At 34.2% G+C, this 16279-nt stretch overlaps 1 protein-coding gene across 5 annotated transcripts in view; it reads right to left on the reverse strand.

Moving 5' to 3' along the window:
* The window catches only part of PHF14 (PHD finger protein 14), a 158425-nt gene that overhangs the window by 60736 nt on the left and 81410 nt on the right, over positions 1-16279 (reverse strand). The window contains exon 17 of one of the 5 annotated variants that reach the window (XM_079786512.1): positions 294-533. The exons of the other annotated variants lie outside the window; for them this stretch is intronic. Coding sequence (XP_079642638.1) covers positions 509-533 — 25 coding nt within the window. The 3' untranslated portion in view covers positions 294-508. Of the gene's footprint in view, positions 1-293; positions 534-16279 lie in introns of those variants that run through there. 5 annotated transcript variants of the gene reach the window in all.

Genomic DNA, 16279 nt, shown 5'->3' on the forward strand with positions numbered 1-16279 from the left:
TGAATAAAATGTTTTTAAAATCTTTTGCAAAAGCAGTCATTGACCCACAAAAGCATAGTGACATAACAATATACTTTATTAAATAATGCAAATGTCTATGTAATAAAAACAGACTATTATACCAATAGCACATATGTTAAATAGGAAGGAAATGTCTTAAAATATTCAAAGAGAATATAAAACAAACCTGTAAAGAAATACTATGAAATTTTTAATAAAATGCAAACTAGATGCTTAAAGAAGTATCCTTTAAACATCTAATAAATAATGTACACATTAACACTATAGGGCACTCTAAAATTACAATTTTAAATGAGATTAAATGAATCCCATTTATAAAAGGAAAACTGATTATTTAATTAGATTCTTATTAAATACAATTTCCTTGGCATCAGATTAATAATGGATCCAGATAATAAAGCAGCTATATATATGGCCTTTTACACATTGATTTAACAAAATGCAGTGAGCAAATAAACATATTTCTATATGTATTTAAAATACTTACTTAGCACATGGTTAAGTATAGCACCCTAGACAAAGAAGAGGAAGAAAATGATTTATGTTGATATGTCCTATGATCCATATAACAAGCAATCGATCACGTTTATCTGATTGCTGAGAATATACATACAATTCAAAGAGAGACAACCGATTTATTTCCTCCTTTGCCCAAGAAACAGGCTAAAAACCAATGTTCCAAAGGGTTTCATTAACTCCCCTAATATCCAGTTGATAATTTCACTAGTAGAGTACAATAAATAACTACTTTTTAAACTAACAGAAACAATTAAGTGCATGTCCTATGCATATAATTTGTAGCCAGATGCTAAAATAAATGTCAGGAAGAAGCAATATCCCCAACATGTGATTTGAAAAGGAATGTATGTTTTTTTATGATCAAGTTGATCCATAATCAAGCTATTGTTTTATGTCATGAAACATTTTATTTAGATCCCTTCCAGGTCTATATGGAGTAAAATAAAATACTAACTCTAAACATAGATACTATTACATCTGTTCACTTAAAAAAAACAACACCCTAAATACTGAGAGAATTCATAGATTGTTTTTTTTTACTTTTCCATCATTTCCATGTAAAAATTCTATACAAGAAAGATAAAAAGAATTGGTCTTGAATATTAACATTACTTAAACAAAATCTCACTAGCAGCTTAAACACCTACACAGATCTGTCAACCAGGAGGGAAAGATTCTTTCATTGAATAGTAACCAATTACTGCAATTACTCGTTTTAGAATATGGAGAAGATGCAGGTCTGTGGCCCATGAGTAAAACGACTTTTAACATAATACAAACATGCACAAAGTTCTGCATTCTACAATATTAGAGTAACATTTAATATCAATAAAGACATTTTTTCCTTTTATTTTACAATCTTAGTGCAAACCACTTATATAAGCATTTTCTAAACAAAATAACTAGAAAATGTCTTCATAGCATATTTCACAAATATAAGACTAATGTGAAGGCCTTACACGTTTTTTTCGTTAATGCCACTATAGACTTTTATCACAGCCAGTAATGAATGAAAGAGTGGTAAGAAAAACAGAACTATTCTTTATACATGAAAGTATATTATTGGAAAATATATGGATAATTATTGAAATCCTAATTCATATTTAATGATCACTTAAATAACAAGATCACTCCAGCTAGCTACATCTGCACAACCAAGTTACAAGATTAAAAGTGAAACAAAAAAAACGAAACATGAAATCAAAGAATTCATATAAAAATACACAGTGAAGTCAAGTACCTCTTCACAGCATGAGAGAATGATTCAACATTTCCATACCTGAAACACGTCTGCTTTGTTCTTTAATAAACTGATCTCCATCTGCTCATGCCCCTGGAAATGTTTCAGCAGTACAACCTGCTGTGCTCAAGCCCCACATAACTTTGTATTTACCTGTTCATAATTAACTAATTATGCCCTAATCAATAGTGTAGATCTTCATTTTACAATGTAAATCAGATAAATGAGATAATGGCTGGGGGTCAATCTCATTTTATTTACAAAGCCCAGCGTAAACATCCAATTTCATTATATCTTCTGTGCCTGAACAGCAGTGAATCTTATCAGCAGACCTGCAGAAAGTCTTAGGGGGAGTGCTGGAAGAAAGAGGTCTACATTTTTATTAAGAATGTATTTGCAAAGCATGTCCATCTCAGGAATATTTTTATGCACAGTCCTTAGTATATGTAAAACTTAACAAAGTGCTGACTCAGATTACGGAAAAAGATTTCTGCCTTCATATGCCATACAGCACTAAAGCTGAATCTCTTATACAACCATCAAAAACTATTTCAGAAAATAAAATTAACAATGTTAATACTTCATTCTGCTGCAGAGAGTCCTTCTAAATTCCTTGAATAGATTTTGGTGAAATATTCATAAAATATGCCCATATTGTGAATCAAGCAAAACAGGGGTAACTTGTCAAATAAAGAATATTAAGTGTTTAAAAAGGGGGGGTGGGGGGGGGACAAAGGGGAAATCTTTAATAGTCTCAACAATAAAAGATTAAAATTAAAATAAAAAGAGAGTGGTCTCATTAAGCAGTAGAATATAAAACCATGAAAATACGATAATGGGTGTGAATATTCTTATTTTTATGGTCAGTAATCAGCTTTTAATATCATAAATGTAAAATTAGATAAAAATTCAAGAAACACATAATTAACAAAGATATTTAATGATACAGAAATATCATTTCTAAATTTAAGATGGATAAAGTTTAAAGCTAAATTTTGTTTTCATGTTCAAATATAACCCTAATTTCAAATCTTTTTTCAAAAAAAATTAGTGGATTATGGATGAAGATACATGTTTTTTTATTCATTTCTGAATCTAAAATATTGCTTCCCTCATAATAAGTATAAAACAAAATAAACATTTAACTGAATTTATGAAAATGAGGAAATTATATTGTATGTGTTGTAGATGAAACTACCACAAACATTTTTATATGGCAGTGGTCGGCAAACTCAGTCAACAGAGCAGCAAACCGCGGCTCGCAAGCCGCAGTTTGCTGACCACTGTATATGGAAACAAATATTTTTTAAAATGTAAGGGCCTTTTAAGGATATTAAAACAACAATCAATGTCAATCACAACACAATGATTCTTTCAAAAATATATACAAATGGTTCTCAAAGGGGTGTCCCTGGCCAGCAGCATCAGCATCACCTGGGGACTTGACAGGAATGCACATTTTGAGGCCTCACTGCAAACCCACTGAATCAGAAACTGATGGGAGCCAGGAGGAGGGAGTAAAGCAGGGAGAAGGAAGAGAAGGAGGGAAATATGGCAGAAATCCTGATGCACTGTAAAGGCTGAGAACCACTACTATATACCTCCATGTCATTCTTCTATTTCAGTCATTTAATTTCCTTTCTGATATTTTATTGTTTTTTCTTTCCCTGTTGCATAACAAACAGCCATCATTTACCTATTGTGCAGTTTTCTCTCACATTGTCTGTGAATTGGTCCATATTTTATTAAGCACATATTAATATTTCCTTTGAATAGCAACTGGACCATTATGGGAAAAATTAATTGTATACTGTGAAAATGTGAAAGCATTTAGGAGATTATCTGGAGAAAGTGTTTTCTACTCTTTTCAGAAGTTCTCTTATTCCAAATACCTGTTTCTAGGACCAATAATTATGAGTTATGCAGTTTATGTTTGTGATGGGTGACAAATATTCTTAGGGCTAGCCTATCTACCATTGAAGGCTGCAAGACAGAGAATGATAATGTAGTATTCTGATTAGAACCAAGGTAGAAGGGATTCTGATTAATGGTTATACCAAACCCACAAGACTTAATGATTTCTAAGGAAATCTAAAATTATCACTAGCAATTTCTCACCATATATCAAAGGAGGGCCAGGATATAACACATTAGCACATTCCCTTAAGAAAATGGCAATGTGTAATTTTTCTTAAAATGAGCTGGAGTCCAGGCAATACTACTAATTATCAACATTAATAAACTTATGTAGTAATAAATAATAAGTCCTTTCTTATTCTTAAAACAAAAGCTTACTGGTTTGCTATAGGTTAGTAATACTTTTCCTCTAATTTATCTTTTGATAATCCTTAATCTCAACTTATATATATATTTTATATACATATTACTATTAGTAAACATCTTATCCAATAATATGGTTGCTTACTATAACTATAGATTACTAGTAACTTTATATTTACACTTGCTTTTGATTATCTATCACATTGCCTACTCTATTCCTAAAGTTTAAACTATTTTCAGTTGCCACTATACCTGAAAAGATGTCCAAAACCACATTTATAGATCAAGAAATTCCAAAAAGCAAGTTAACAATTTACATGTATATGTGCATTTCATTTTCAGCAAAGAGTCTCTTCTAAATCAGTTCAAGATGGAGTGATGAAATATTCAACAAATTTCTGTAGTTGCCTTAAACCTCGATCATTAAAGCTTGAAGATCAAAATTTAATTCTGTAAACCTCTGGAAAGATAAAGATGTTGATGAAGATCTTTCAGCTGGCGACTTGTATAGTCAATAAGCTTTGTATCTCTCTCCTTATTTCTTAACCTCATCCTTAAGGTTGAAAAAATAAAATTATACTGAATACAGAAAGTTTGTATTATGTCAATAAGGACTGAATAAATTTGGGCATTATTTAAAAATATCTAGAGATCAACACAGACATACTCTTACTTGTGAGCTTCAAATCTGAAGTTGTAAAAATTTCATGTTAATAATATCAGTGCTTTCACACAATGAGTCAAAACTAGAATACATATGCTTTACAAGTCTTTCACTCCTACTGAATATTATAAATAGAAATAATGTTTAATGTAAGAGTCTATAGTTGTTTCTCAATGTAGCATTTCATATATGAATATATGTATTGAGTTGGATGAAGCAGAGTAGCAGACTAATGGAATGCATTGTCTTTCTTGTTAGTTACTGGTAGTGATCAACAACAGTAATAGCACATTGCAGTTAAGTCCCATAGGCTTCCATAGCTCTTCAGTAAGTCCAAATACTGTATATCATCATTTGCCAAAGAAGCAAGAGGAAAAACATTACTTAATAGGACAATTCTGACAAGACATTATCTAGTATTTTTCAACAATGCACATATCAAATATTTCTGATTAGTGCCAAAAAAAAAAAAAAAGAAATAGAAAAATAAATCCACACAGGCAAATTAAATGCCTTGTCAGTCCAGGTAACAAACCAATCAATTACATTCTATCCAAACCTGACAAGCAAAGGCAACTTTTTGCAGTGATAAGCTTATGGGAAGGACAAGATAGCTGTTCTCCTTTACTTTATGTACTCTATTGAGAGTGTTATCCACATTTTTAAAATCACACTTATAAAAGAGGTTTCCAGGATTGCCTCCGAGGATGAGCTGTGGCAGAGTTGGGTCTCATGAAGGGTATCTACACAGTAAAGTGATAAGAAAAGAACATTAACATTTAAAGATCATAGCACTCTGCACTATGTCTTATGAAACATACTAACAACACCACAGTAGATTCAAATAACATATGATCTGGTCCAAAGAGATACATACCCTAAACCTAAATGCCAAGATCTTGTGTAGGGTTCTTACTAGTTAAAATGGAACTAATTTACTTGAAACATTGAGTTGCCTCCTCTTTAATTATTATTACTTTTAGTTGTCAGGATAAGTCTATCTTACTAAGACAAAACAAAAATAAATCTGATGGAGGGTTTGTATTTACATAAGCAAACATGTATTTGCTTAATAAATGTCTTGAAAAAATAGCAGTGTGCTATTTTTTTCATCAAATATGGTATTTTAACAATCCTTGAGAAAGCATGTAACTAACCGTGCTGAAAACAAGCACACCTAACCAATATGTACAGGGCTGGTTCTACCCAACTCTAGAGTCTCAGGGAGGAAATTTTCAAGTGATTCTTATTCCCTGTGCCAACACTGCCTTCTATTTAAAAAAAGAAAAAGAAAAAAAACTATACCAGAAATGTTTGGTTACAATTATGAAAATCATAACCCTAACTAGCTATTTTAGAGGAGTGTGCAATAAAAACAACAGAGAATACACCATACTGTAAATACCTGGTCACTGATTATAAATGCACCAATTTTAGCCAGATTTTCAAAACTCATACACTTGCATTTATTTCTCAAGACTTACTCTAGTGTTTCTTGTATTGATTTTCCCCTATTAACATATATCCGTTTACTACCTTTGTTCCTTTATTTTCAGAGAAGAAATTTTAGGTGCTTAGTGATTAGAATATTTTTTTTACCTATGGTAAACATACAAATTTGTCATTTTATTCAGATATTTATGTTAGTGTAGATGAGGGGAAATTGGCAAGTAGTCACACATCATAGAAAAAGGTCATTTTAATATTTAACTATGAGAGAGATGTGTTTAATGCTTCCAAGTTCCATTGAGAAAAAGAAAGTGAAAAGTGGCACAATCACAGACAAACACAGCACTACTGAGAAGAGCTACCATGCTGAGCTGAGTAACCGCCAAAGAAAGCCAAACCAAAGTGTACAAGGAAAAAAGAATATAATGGGAGAGTTTTCAGAGAAATGTCCTTATCGACATCTGAGAAATAGAGTTGAATCCACTTGCTGAATAACAGGGAAATAGATAGGAAAAGTTTAATTCCCTTGTTGAATAGTTACATGTGCTAACTTTTCTCAATGCTTCAGTCTTTCAGTGAGAGCTTTAGGCACATCCTGAATCATATATTCTGAGCATTGCTTTGTCTATAGGTTAAGCACTACCAGGTCAGCACAATGCAAGAGGAAGCAACCACATCATTTACTACAGAAGTGCAATGAACTCTTAATTACAGGCACAAATGATGAATACTAGCAGACAACATAAAAGATATACGTGTATTTAATTTTGATAGGAATATGAATATACATGCATTGGGTAACAGGAAATCTGCTTTAACCACCAATTAAATATAAGTTGATGTTTAACTTTGAAAAAAATAAATAAAAAGCTATCACTAGTATTCTTCCATCCTAAAATTTCACTTAATATTCCAAATCTCCTTAAAGCCAGAGTAAGCAATGTGACTTGTCTTGGCTGCTGTCATCTTAGGATAAAAGACTTGCAGGCTTGTACTTCAGAGATCAAGTTTTAGCTTTGTCTTCATTCCCTCTGAACCCAGTATGCTTACTTACAAATTAATGCAGAAAAAAAGAAATTAAATAATTTCAAAGGACTTCTCTGATGTATGCACATGTAGTCTGTACCTTATATAGTTGGAATTGCCTGCTAGGAAGAAGCATCTACTTCTTTTCTGCCCACAATGTCAAATATGCTAAAGCAGTCTAGTTGGTGAGGCAGTATGCCTTCAAGAGCATGAGCTACTCAGTTAAGACTGCCTAGACTCACACCAATTCTGCCATTTTTAATTGTGTGATCAAGGACAAGTAATTCTTCTAATTTTCCTCACCCATAAAGTAGGGATTAAATCAACACTATCTTATGGGGTGGCTGTGAAGATTACTTGAGATAAAATACAAAAGGCACTAGCACATTGGCCCATAATAAATAAGCACTCTATAAATCTCAGCAACCAATATGAAGAACAGTAGATTTGTCAAACACTACAGTAGTGTTCAGTAGAAGGGGGAAAACTATATTCTAATACATAATTTATATAGTATAATTTCAATATATAATTGGAATAATTTCTATTTCATGATGCTTAGTGTCTATGTACCTCAGTTACCTAATCTCCAGTTGATAAAGTCTTTAAAATAATATGTCTAGGTTTAATTATAATTTAAAATATGATTGTTATACATTATTACCTAGATATCAAAATCTATCAACTCCAAAATGTTTATCCAATCTTATTTTCAATTTCTGTTCACCTTTAATTTTATTTCATATGTCCAAAACTATACAAAAATAATACAAATCAAAACCTTGTTACAGGAGGAGCAGCTAAAAAAGGATGTTTGATTTTACAAAAAGAAGAAAAATACGAAAAGAATATACTGCAGGTCATCTAAAAACATTTCGTTCAACATAGTTTCATTATAATGTTGTTAGGATGTGTGGGAACTTAAATCTTGTTTATATCAATTAATCCATGGTAAAATTGGTTTTGCGTTCATTTAAAGTCGCAGAAACTATCCATGGCATTATTGAGGACTTACTGCAATTGGTTTCTAATGCTAGAAGCTTGATTATGCTTGTTTTGTATTACTCCAAGCACTAAAATTATTGAGAGACCTGTCAACTCTCTTGGAGAGAAAAACTGCCCATTGTCAGAACTGCTTCAAGATGGAATATGTTACCTACTTCTATCCCCGGCAGAAGCTCCTTCCTTGTTGCTTAGTAGTGATACTGGGCAGATGGTTCAAGTCTCAGATGCATAATGGAATAACAGAGTCAGAGAGCATTTTCAGGACTGTATATAGTGTTTGTTTTGGTATCTCTTTGAGTTATAAAAGTTACAACATTTTAGAAAAAATGAGGTTGAGACCAAATTTCACAAATGAGAAAATAAATTTAGAAGTAACTTAATTCAAGGTCATTCATCTAGCCCAGTGGTCAGCAAACTGTGGCTCTGTTGACTAATGAGTTTGCAGACCACTGATCTAGCCAGTAACAGAATTGGGGCTACTGTGCAAGTCTTTCCAAACAACTGAATATATAATAAGTAATCCCTTCTTTAAAAATTAGCAATAGTAACACACTGCAATTAAAAATAATTTTTAAATTACAAAAGCAAATTTTACTAAAAATAAATGAGTGAAATAAGAAACATCTCATTGCTATATGTGCTTGAAATTATGATGTTTACTACTCTAAAATTGTATACTCCAGAAATACCACACTTCACTATGTAATTAATGTATACTATGTTCAGGCTTCTGTTTTCTTTAAAGTACTTGTCAATAATTAACTTATATTTTTTATTTTAAAAATTGAAATGTTAACACATAAGATGAAAATAGTAAGGAGGGTGTTTTTTCTTGAAGGCTGTTTGTTGGGTTCTGTTCTGAAAGAGATACATTCAATACCAATCTTTGCAAGTGACACTCATCATGATCTCCGCTACTCAAATTAATAATCACTGGGCCTGGTTGCGAAGAATAATGCAAAAAGGATATTCAAGTAGAATCTGCAGATGTTTCGTGATTATTTCTGGTATTACATTTCTCATCGTTCATTACCTGATGGCCATTTATGACAGATACTGGGAGTCACACGGGCCACGATCCAATGAGAATTATCAGGGTGTTTCATTAGCAAGGATCAAATTGATGCCTCACAAAAAGAGAAACCAATGGACACCACCTCAGGATGGTCTTCAATTAAATCTGGACACCTTTGGGCTTTTGGGCCTTTTTAAGGTTTCTTGAGCATTTTTTAAGTAGAAATAAATTCGGGCTTCCAAAAAAAAAAAGTTATGAATCATGCAAAGTTATTTAAAGATTTAATGTTTCAAAAGATTTTGAAAGTCAAGGAATGTCACATATTAAATACTAAATTTTTGAGACAGGCTAACCATTCCACACATCTAACAAAATCATCAAATCAACTTAATCATAAAAGAAAAATTACACTGAGTAAACATTTCCTTATTAACCCAAATTTTATCAGAATACCACCTTAATAAGAAAAATTAAGTGGCAGTTTGGCTATTTTCATTATATAAATACAAATATTTTGAAAATTAAACATCTCTTCCCCAATTTTTACTAATAGAAAAGCATTATTTAAAAATAACTTTTAAGTAGTTTCCTTCACAAGACCCAGTTTATTTTCTAATTCCCCTTTAGAATCTCTTCTCTTCATGATGTACAATACAGCCTCAGTTTAGGTCTAAAGACATTAATTTAAATAAGTGACCATAGTTTTTATAAAGCCAGATCTATGGCAAAAGGCCACATTCTTGGTGATAGATATGGCCAAGTAATTTATAAGAACAGTTATGTAAAGCATTTGATTTTAGATTTTAACTGTTCTGTGCTCTAAGACTTCTCTGTTACCCTAAATTGCTTAGTAAATGCTCAAGCCAGCCTTGGAAGGATGGTTATTTGGAAGAAAAAGGAAAGAACAGCTGAGTCCAGTGGAGAATGAAGAAGCAGAGAACATATGGCCTTCTCTGAACATTGGGGAGAATACCAGAGGGCTTTCCACAATGACTGGAGTTCCAATTTTGATCATTTTATCAGGCAAGAGAAAGACCCAGAGGCTGGGGAATTAAAACATATTAGGTCTACAGAATGTGGTTATACTTTAGCAATAAAAATAAGGAAAGCCAAGGCAAACAGGTCCAAAGAGGGCTAAGCAGAAGTGAGAAAAACAGAAAGAAGGCAAGAGGAAATAATGAAGCAGCTAAGGTATACAGAACAATGTGGTAGAGAATAGTGAAACAAAAATTGAGAAAGGCCTCAAGGAAGCCACAGGAATGGGACAGAGGGGAAACGGATATCAAGAAATGTTATGATGGAAAATTGTTCCCAAATTATTATGACATTTTTAGTTTTCAAATAATACAGAACGGCCATATATTTTGGAAATTTTCAACAAGATCATTAAAATTGCATGGATAAAAATATATGAAAATGCTACAAAATTACATGGATTTAAACATTTTTTTATATTTTAGAAATTTTTGGTATGTATAATTTTATAACAAATAAAAATTTTAAATATATGTTTTCACTTACCTGATTTTATTTTTGTAAAAATAAATGTTATTTTTTAGAACAGTTGTAGATTTACAGAAAAACTGAGCAGGTATACAAAGATTCACAATATACTTCTTCCTTGGAGAAACCAAGATGGCGGCATAAGTAAACACCTGAACAGCTGCCTTGCACAACCACTTCAAAACTACAACTAAAAGACAAAACGGACATCATCCAGAACCACAGGAAGGCTGGCTGAGTGGAAATTCTACAACTAGAAGGAAAGAGAAAAGCACACTGAGACTCACAGGAGCTGCGGAAGTGCAGAGGTATGGAGGTGTGCATGCAAAGAGGGCTGGCAACTGAGTACGTGGTTGGCTTTCTCAATCAGGAGGGAGACAAAAGCTCCCGACTGCTCTGAACTCCAGTCCCAGAGGAGACTCTGGGGACCCAGACTCATACGGGGAGAAATTGGACTGTCTGGCAACGGGCTGAACTCGAGGGCGGCTTTCTCTCAGAGGTGTTGCAGCGATTACCCAGGGACACTGAGACCCAGGGGCCTCTTAGGGCAGGGCTGACGGGAAGCCATTGCTGTTTGCTCTGCCCTGAGACTCCGCCCCATCCAAGCTGAGTGCAGAGGCTTTTGCATATGAATGGCCTGGTCCTTTGAATTCTAAACTTACCTAACAAACTGCAGCTGAATCAGTGAGACCCAGAACATCCAAAAGAAGGCCCAAAGCCCCACAGCAGCTTGCATTGCTTCACAGCTGGGCCTCATCTGGGCACCTCCAAAACCCAAACAAAGGGGAATCTGCAGATCTCTCCATAGCTCCTGCTGAGTGGCCTCAGGCAGAGGCTAAATTAGCACCTCCTTCGAGATCCAAGAGCCAGTGAACCCGGGGGTCAGAGTGGGACCATCCAGATTACAACTCCTCAGATCTATAAGGGACACACTCAGGGGGCAGACTCAGTGAGCACCAAAGCCCCATTGAAGCAAGTCTTGTCTCATAAGGTGTCTCCAGCACAGAAGTTCTCCCATTGTAGACACAGCTGATCCTCACAGCCAATTGGCCTGGAGGTCAATTCCTCCCAGTGATACCCAACCACAATCAAGGCTTAACTAAAACAAGACTGTGCACACAGCCCACAAAAGGGTGCACCAAGAGTGTCCACCTCAGGTAACTAGGGAGGCTGAGCCACTGGGCCCTATAGGACACCTAGCACACAAAGCCACTCTATCAACTCAGGGAAGCAGCCAAAATGCGGAGACAAAGAAACAGGTCACAAATGAAAGAAATCAAAGCAATCAAACTGGATACCAAGTTCAAAACCATAGGTATAAGGTTTCTCAAGGATCTTCATGAGACTTTCAAGGATCCTAGTGAGAATATCAAAGACATAAAAAAGGACCAGTCAGGAATTAAGCATAAACTAACTGAAATAAAGAATAATTTACAGAGATTGAATAGTGCAGTAGAGGATTCCGAGAATCAAATCAACTATTTGGAATATGAGGAAACAAAAAACACCCAATCAGAAGAACAAAAAGAATCCAAAAATATGAAGAAAGTGTAAGAAGCCTCTGGGACAACTTCAAGCTTACCAATATTCGCATCATGAGGGGTCCAGAAGGAGCTGAGCGAGAGAGCAAGATATTGAAAACCTATTTAAAGAAATAATGACAGGAAACTTCCCCTACCTGGTGAAATAGACTTTCAAGTCCAATAGGCGCCTAATCCCAAACAAGAGGAACCCAAAGAGGACCACACCAAGACACATCATAATTAAAATGCCAAGGGTTAAAGACAAAGAGAGAATCTTAAAAGCATCAAGAGAAAAGCATTTAGTTACCTGCAAGGGAGAGCCCATACAACTGTCAGCTGATTTCTCAACAGAAACTTTGTAAGCCAGAAGGGAGTGGCAAGAGATATTCAAAGTGCTGGATAATAAGGACCTTCAAGCAAGACTACTCTACCCAGCAAAGCTCTCATTTAGAATTGATGGTCAGATAAAGAGTTTCACAATCAAAAAAAAGCTAAAGGAGCTCATCACCACCAAACCAGTATTATATGAAATGTTGAAGAGTATTATTGAAGAACAAAGGAGAAGACAGAAGAAGACAGAGGAAGAGGAAGAAAAAGGAAGAAGGAAGAGGAGGAGAAGGAGGGGGAGGGGGAGGGGGAGGAGGAGGAGGAGGAGGAGGAGGAGGAGGAGGAGGAGGAGGAGGAGGAGAGAAGGAGAAGGAGAAGGAGAAGGAGAAGGAGAAGGAGAAGGAGAAGGAGAAGGAGAAGGAGAAGGAGAAGGAGAAGGAGAAGGAGAAGGAGAAGGAGAAGGAGAAGGAGAAGGAGAAGAAATAAAAATATGAACAATAAAAATGGCAACAAATACATATCTATCAACAATTGAACCTAAAAATCCAAATAAATGAACAAACTAAACTGGCGAATAAAACAGAATCAGAGGCATGGAAGCATGGAACAGATCGAGGAATCGCAGAGGGAGGGGGGAAGGGGGGGACGGGAAGAATATGAGTATGTCTGTGGGACTTATCCAATCAGTTGAAAGCCTTAAGAACAGAAACTGATTTTCTGGAGAAATAATTACCCATGGACACAGACAGCAGGGTGATAAAGGCCTAGGGTGGGGCAGGAACTGGGTGGATGAGAGTATGCGGGGGGGGGGGGGGGGGGGGAGGAGGGGCATCTATAATACTCTCAACAATAAAGATTTTTAAAAAGAAAAGAAAAAATAGGGAAAATTTGATTTTATGATTTCTTTACAAATGAAAGCTTCAAAAGAACAAAGAACCTTTGGTCAGAGTGCTGAATGCTCTACATGAAATTCAACTTCTCTTTTAAAAAAGATCTACATATAGGCCATGTCACAGAAGGTCCTTGATATAATCAGGCAATTTTTCAATTCTTTAATAATTGACACAAATAAGTAACCTGACAAGAGAAATTTGCATCTGGAAGTTTCAGTCAGTTATTGACTGATGTAATTCACTTGGATGGGACTGAATCCCATTGATTTAGTTTCTGGTAGGCCTATCTGCCTTGTGCAGCTGTCTGTGTCCATCTGATTTACTGAGCAATTACAGGGAGTGCCTAACAGTTTCATTCAAGGAAGAACTCTTCCTCCACTTGCGATTATTTAGAGGGAACATACTTAAAGAGTTACTTTTTCCGTAGTTCAATCTATCAGTTCTCACAGTGCTCAAGTGGTTGCTCTTTGTGAACTAAAACACAGAGTTCTTGGCTTCATGTATTTAAAAATGACATACACAGAATATATGGACAATTTTACACTAAAGTCAAATCATACAGTTACATTCTTAATAGTATAGTCATGAAGTAATATTCAACCTCTAACTTGTCACTTTTCACCCATAATACTTTTCTCAAGGTTAATTTTCCAGAGTATTCATCTGCAGTTTAAAGGAAAACCATAAAGTATTAAACAATATAGGACCTGTGAAAGAAAGGCTGAAGGAACTGTGTTATTCACTTTTTAATATTTGTTTAAATTTCTTTCTCTTTCACCAAAGAACTAAAGTTCTTTGGTTTGTTATCTAATAAAACAAACTTTTGTTAGATAACAGCATACCCTTGTCTAAGATAGAATTAAATATCATAATAACCAACGTGGGTAAATAAGAAAAGGTATTGTTTTAGAGAGAAATGATAAATCCTGGAATCGATCATTTAGTTTTCAGATAATAATACATGCAAGAAAATAAAGATCACAAGAACCTTTCTAACATGCAAGGTATTCAAGAGAAAAATCCAGATTTAACAATAAATAAATCTTTTGAAATACATGATAAGGCATGTCACTTATTTGTGTTCTAGTTTCTAATTCCAGTTCCACTAACAAAGTTAGAGTAAATAAAAATTGTATTGATAAAAATAGCAAATGGCCCTAGCCAGGAAGCTCACTTGGTTAGAGCAAAGTCCGGATATGTCAAGGTTGTGGGTTTGATCTCTGGTTAGGGCACATACAAGAAGCAAACAATGAATGCATAAATAAGTGGAACAACAAATTCTCTCTCAAATCAATAAATAAAATTAAAAATAAAATAAACAATCAAGAGGAGGACTTATAATCGAATTCCAAGTCTAATCTTAAAGTATTATAGGTCAAGCAATGAAGTAGAAAGTAAGCAATGTCATTATTTATATACATATATATTTCTATATTATATATTGAGCTATTGTTATTTGCCAGTATAAAAAAAACAAACAACCAGGCTTAATGACACTGAAAAACTTGCCTACAGACAGCAATTTTATCTGATATCAATAAATTATACATTGTTACCAAAAATTGTTTTCAGAAATTTAAGACAGCCAAACATCAGACCAAGAAGATGTAGGAAATGTATAAAATGAACAGTTTTATATATGAGATATAATATTACTGGTATGCTGGGTGCAGAATTTAAAAAGATATGACTGTGAAGATTAAAGCTTAAGAATTGATCAGCAATTACACTGAAGTGACCAGACTAAATAAAATGTCATAGAATAAAAATATGTGATAAATTCATTTTTTAGAAAGCAAAAACACCTCAATAAAGAGGCAGAGGACATGGAAAGACAACACATGGATGAGAAAATCCAGATGGCAAATCAATATATGTATAAATGTTCCACCTCATAGGTAGTCACAAAATGTAATCAAAATGCCAATTTCTATCCACCAGAATTGTCAAAATCTTTGCTATGACATCGTCACATATTTGGGTCTGTTGGGAAATGAAATAACATTATCTATTAAAATGTAAAATACACATATACTCTGTCCTAGAAAACTCACTTTGAATAGAAATCAAACAGAAAAAAAAAGCCAGGCTGGCATGGTTCGGTGGTTGAGCATCAACCTATGAACCAGGAGGATACGGTTCAATTCCAGGTCAGGGCACATGCCCAGGTTGCGGGCTCAATCCCCGGTGTGGGGCATGCAGGAGGCAGCCAATCAATGATTCTCTCTCATCACTGATGTTTCTATCTCTCTCTGCCTCTCCCTTTCTCTCTGAAATCAATAAAAATATATTTTAAAAGTAATATAGTATTAAGGACAGTTTTATCCTTAACATAGGTTTATAGTCAATATTGCTAGTACATAGCTTTGTACTAGTTTTATGTGGGACATGATGACTTGATTCCCCATAGAAATGTATCCTGTCAAAGTTAACAGACATTAATCTTTTGGACCTCTGAGTTTATTCCTACTTTATTTTCTTGCATAATCAGCTACACAAACAAAGTGACAGTAAAAAGTAGGACACTACTGAGTTACATGTAGTAGGTGAGGTCTTTGTAATTACTAAACAAAACTTGATTTATTGACATGCCATTTATAACCAGGGGGTTACTAGGAAGAAAAAAAGAGAATGGAGAAAAAATTAACTTTAAAGAAAAATAACATCATTGTGAAGATACAAATAGAAATAAGTGATTTATTTATCACAGTTAACATACAATGTAAAGAGGGCAAAGCCATGTTCCTAAACATATTTTATTTATTTAATTTGAAAACAGATTCATATAATAGAATTCAGTACTTGGTCACTCTT

The sequence above is a fragment of the Cnephaeus nilssonii genome (assembly GCF_951640355.1).
Source record: "Cnephaeus nilssonii genome assembly, chromosome: 12".
NCBI lineage: Eukaryota > Metazoa > Chordata > Mammalia > Chiroptera > Vespertilionidae > Cnephaeus > Cnephaeus nilssonii.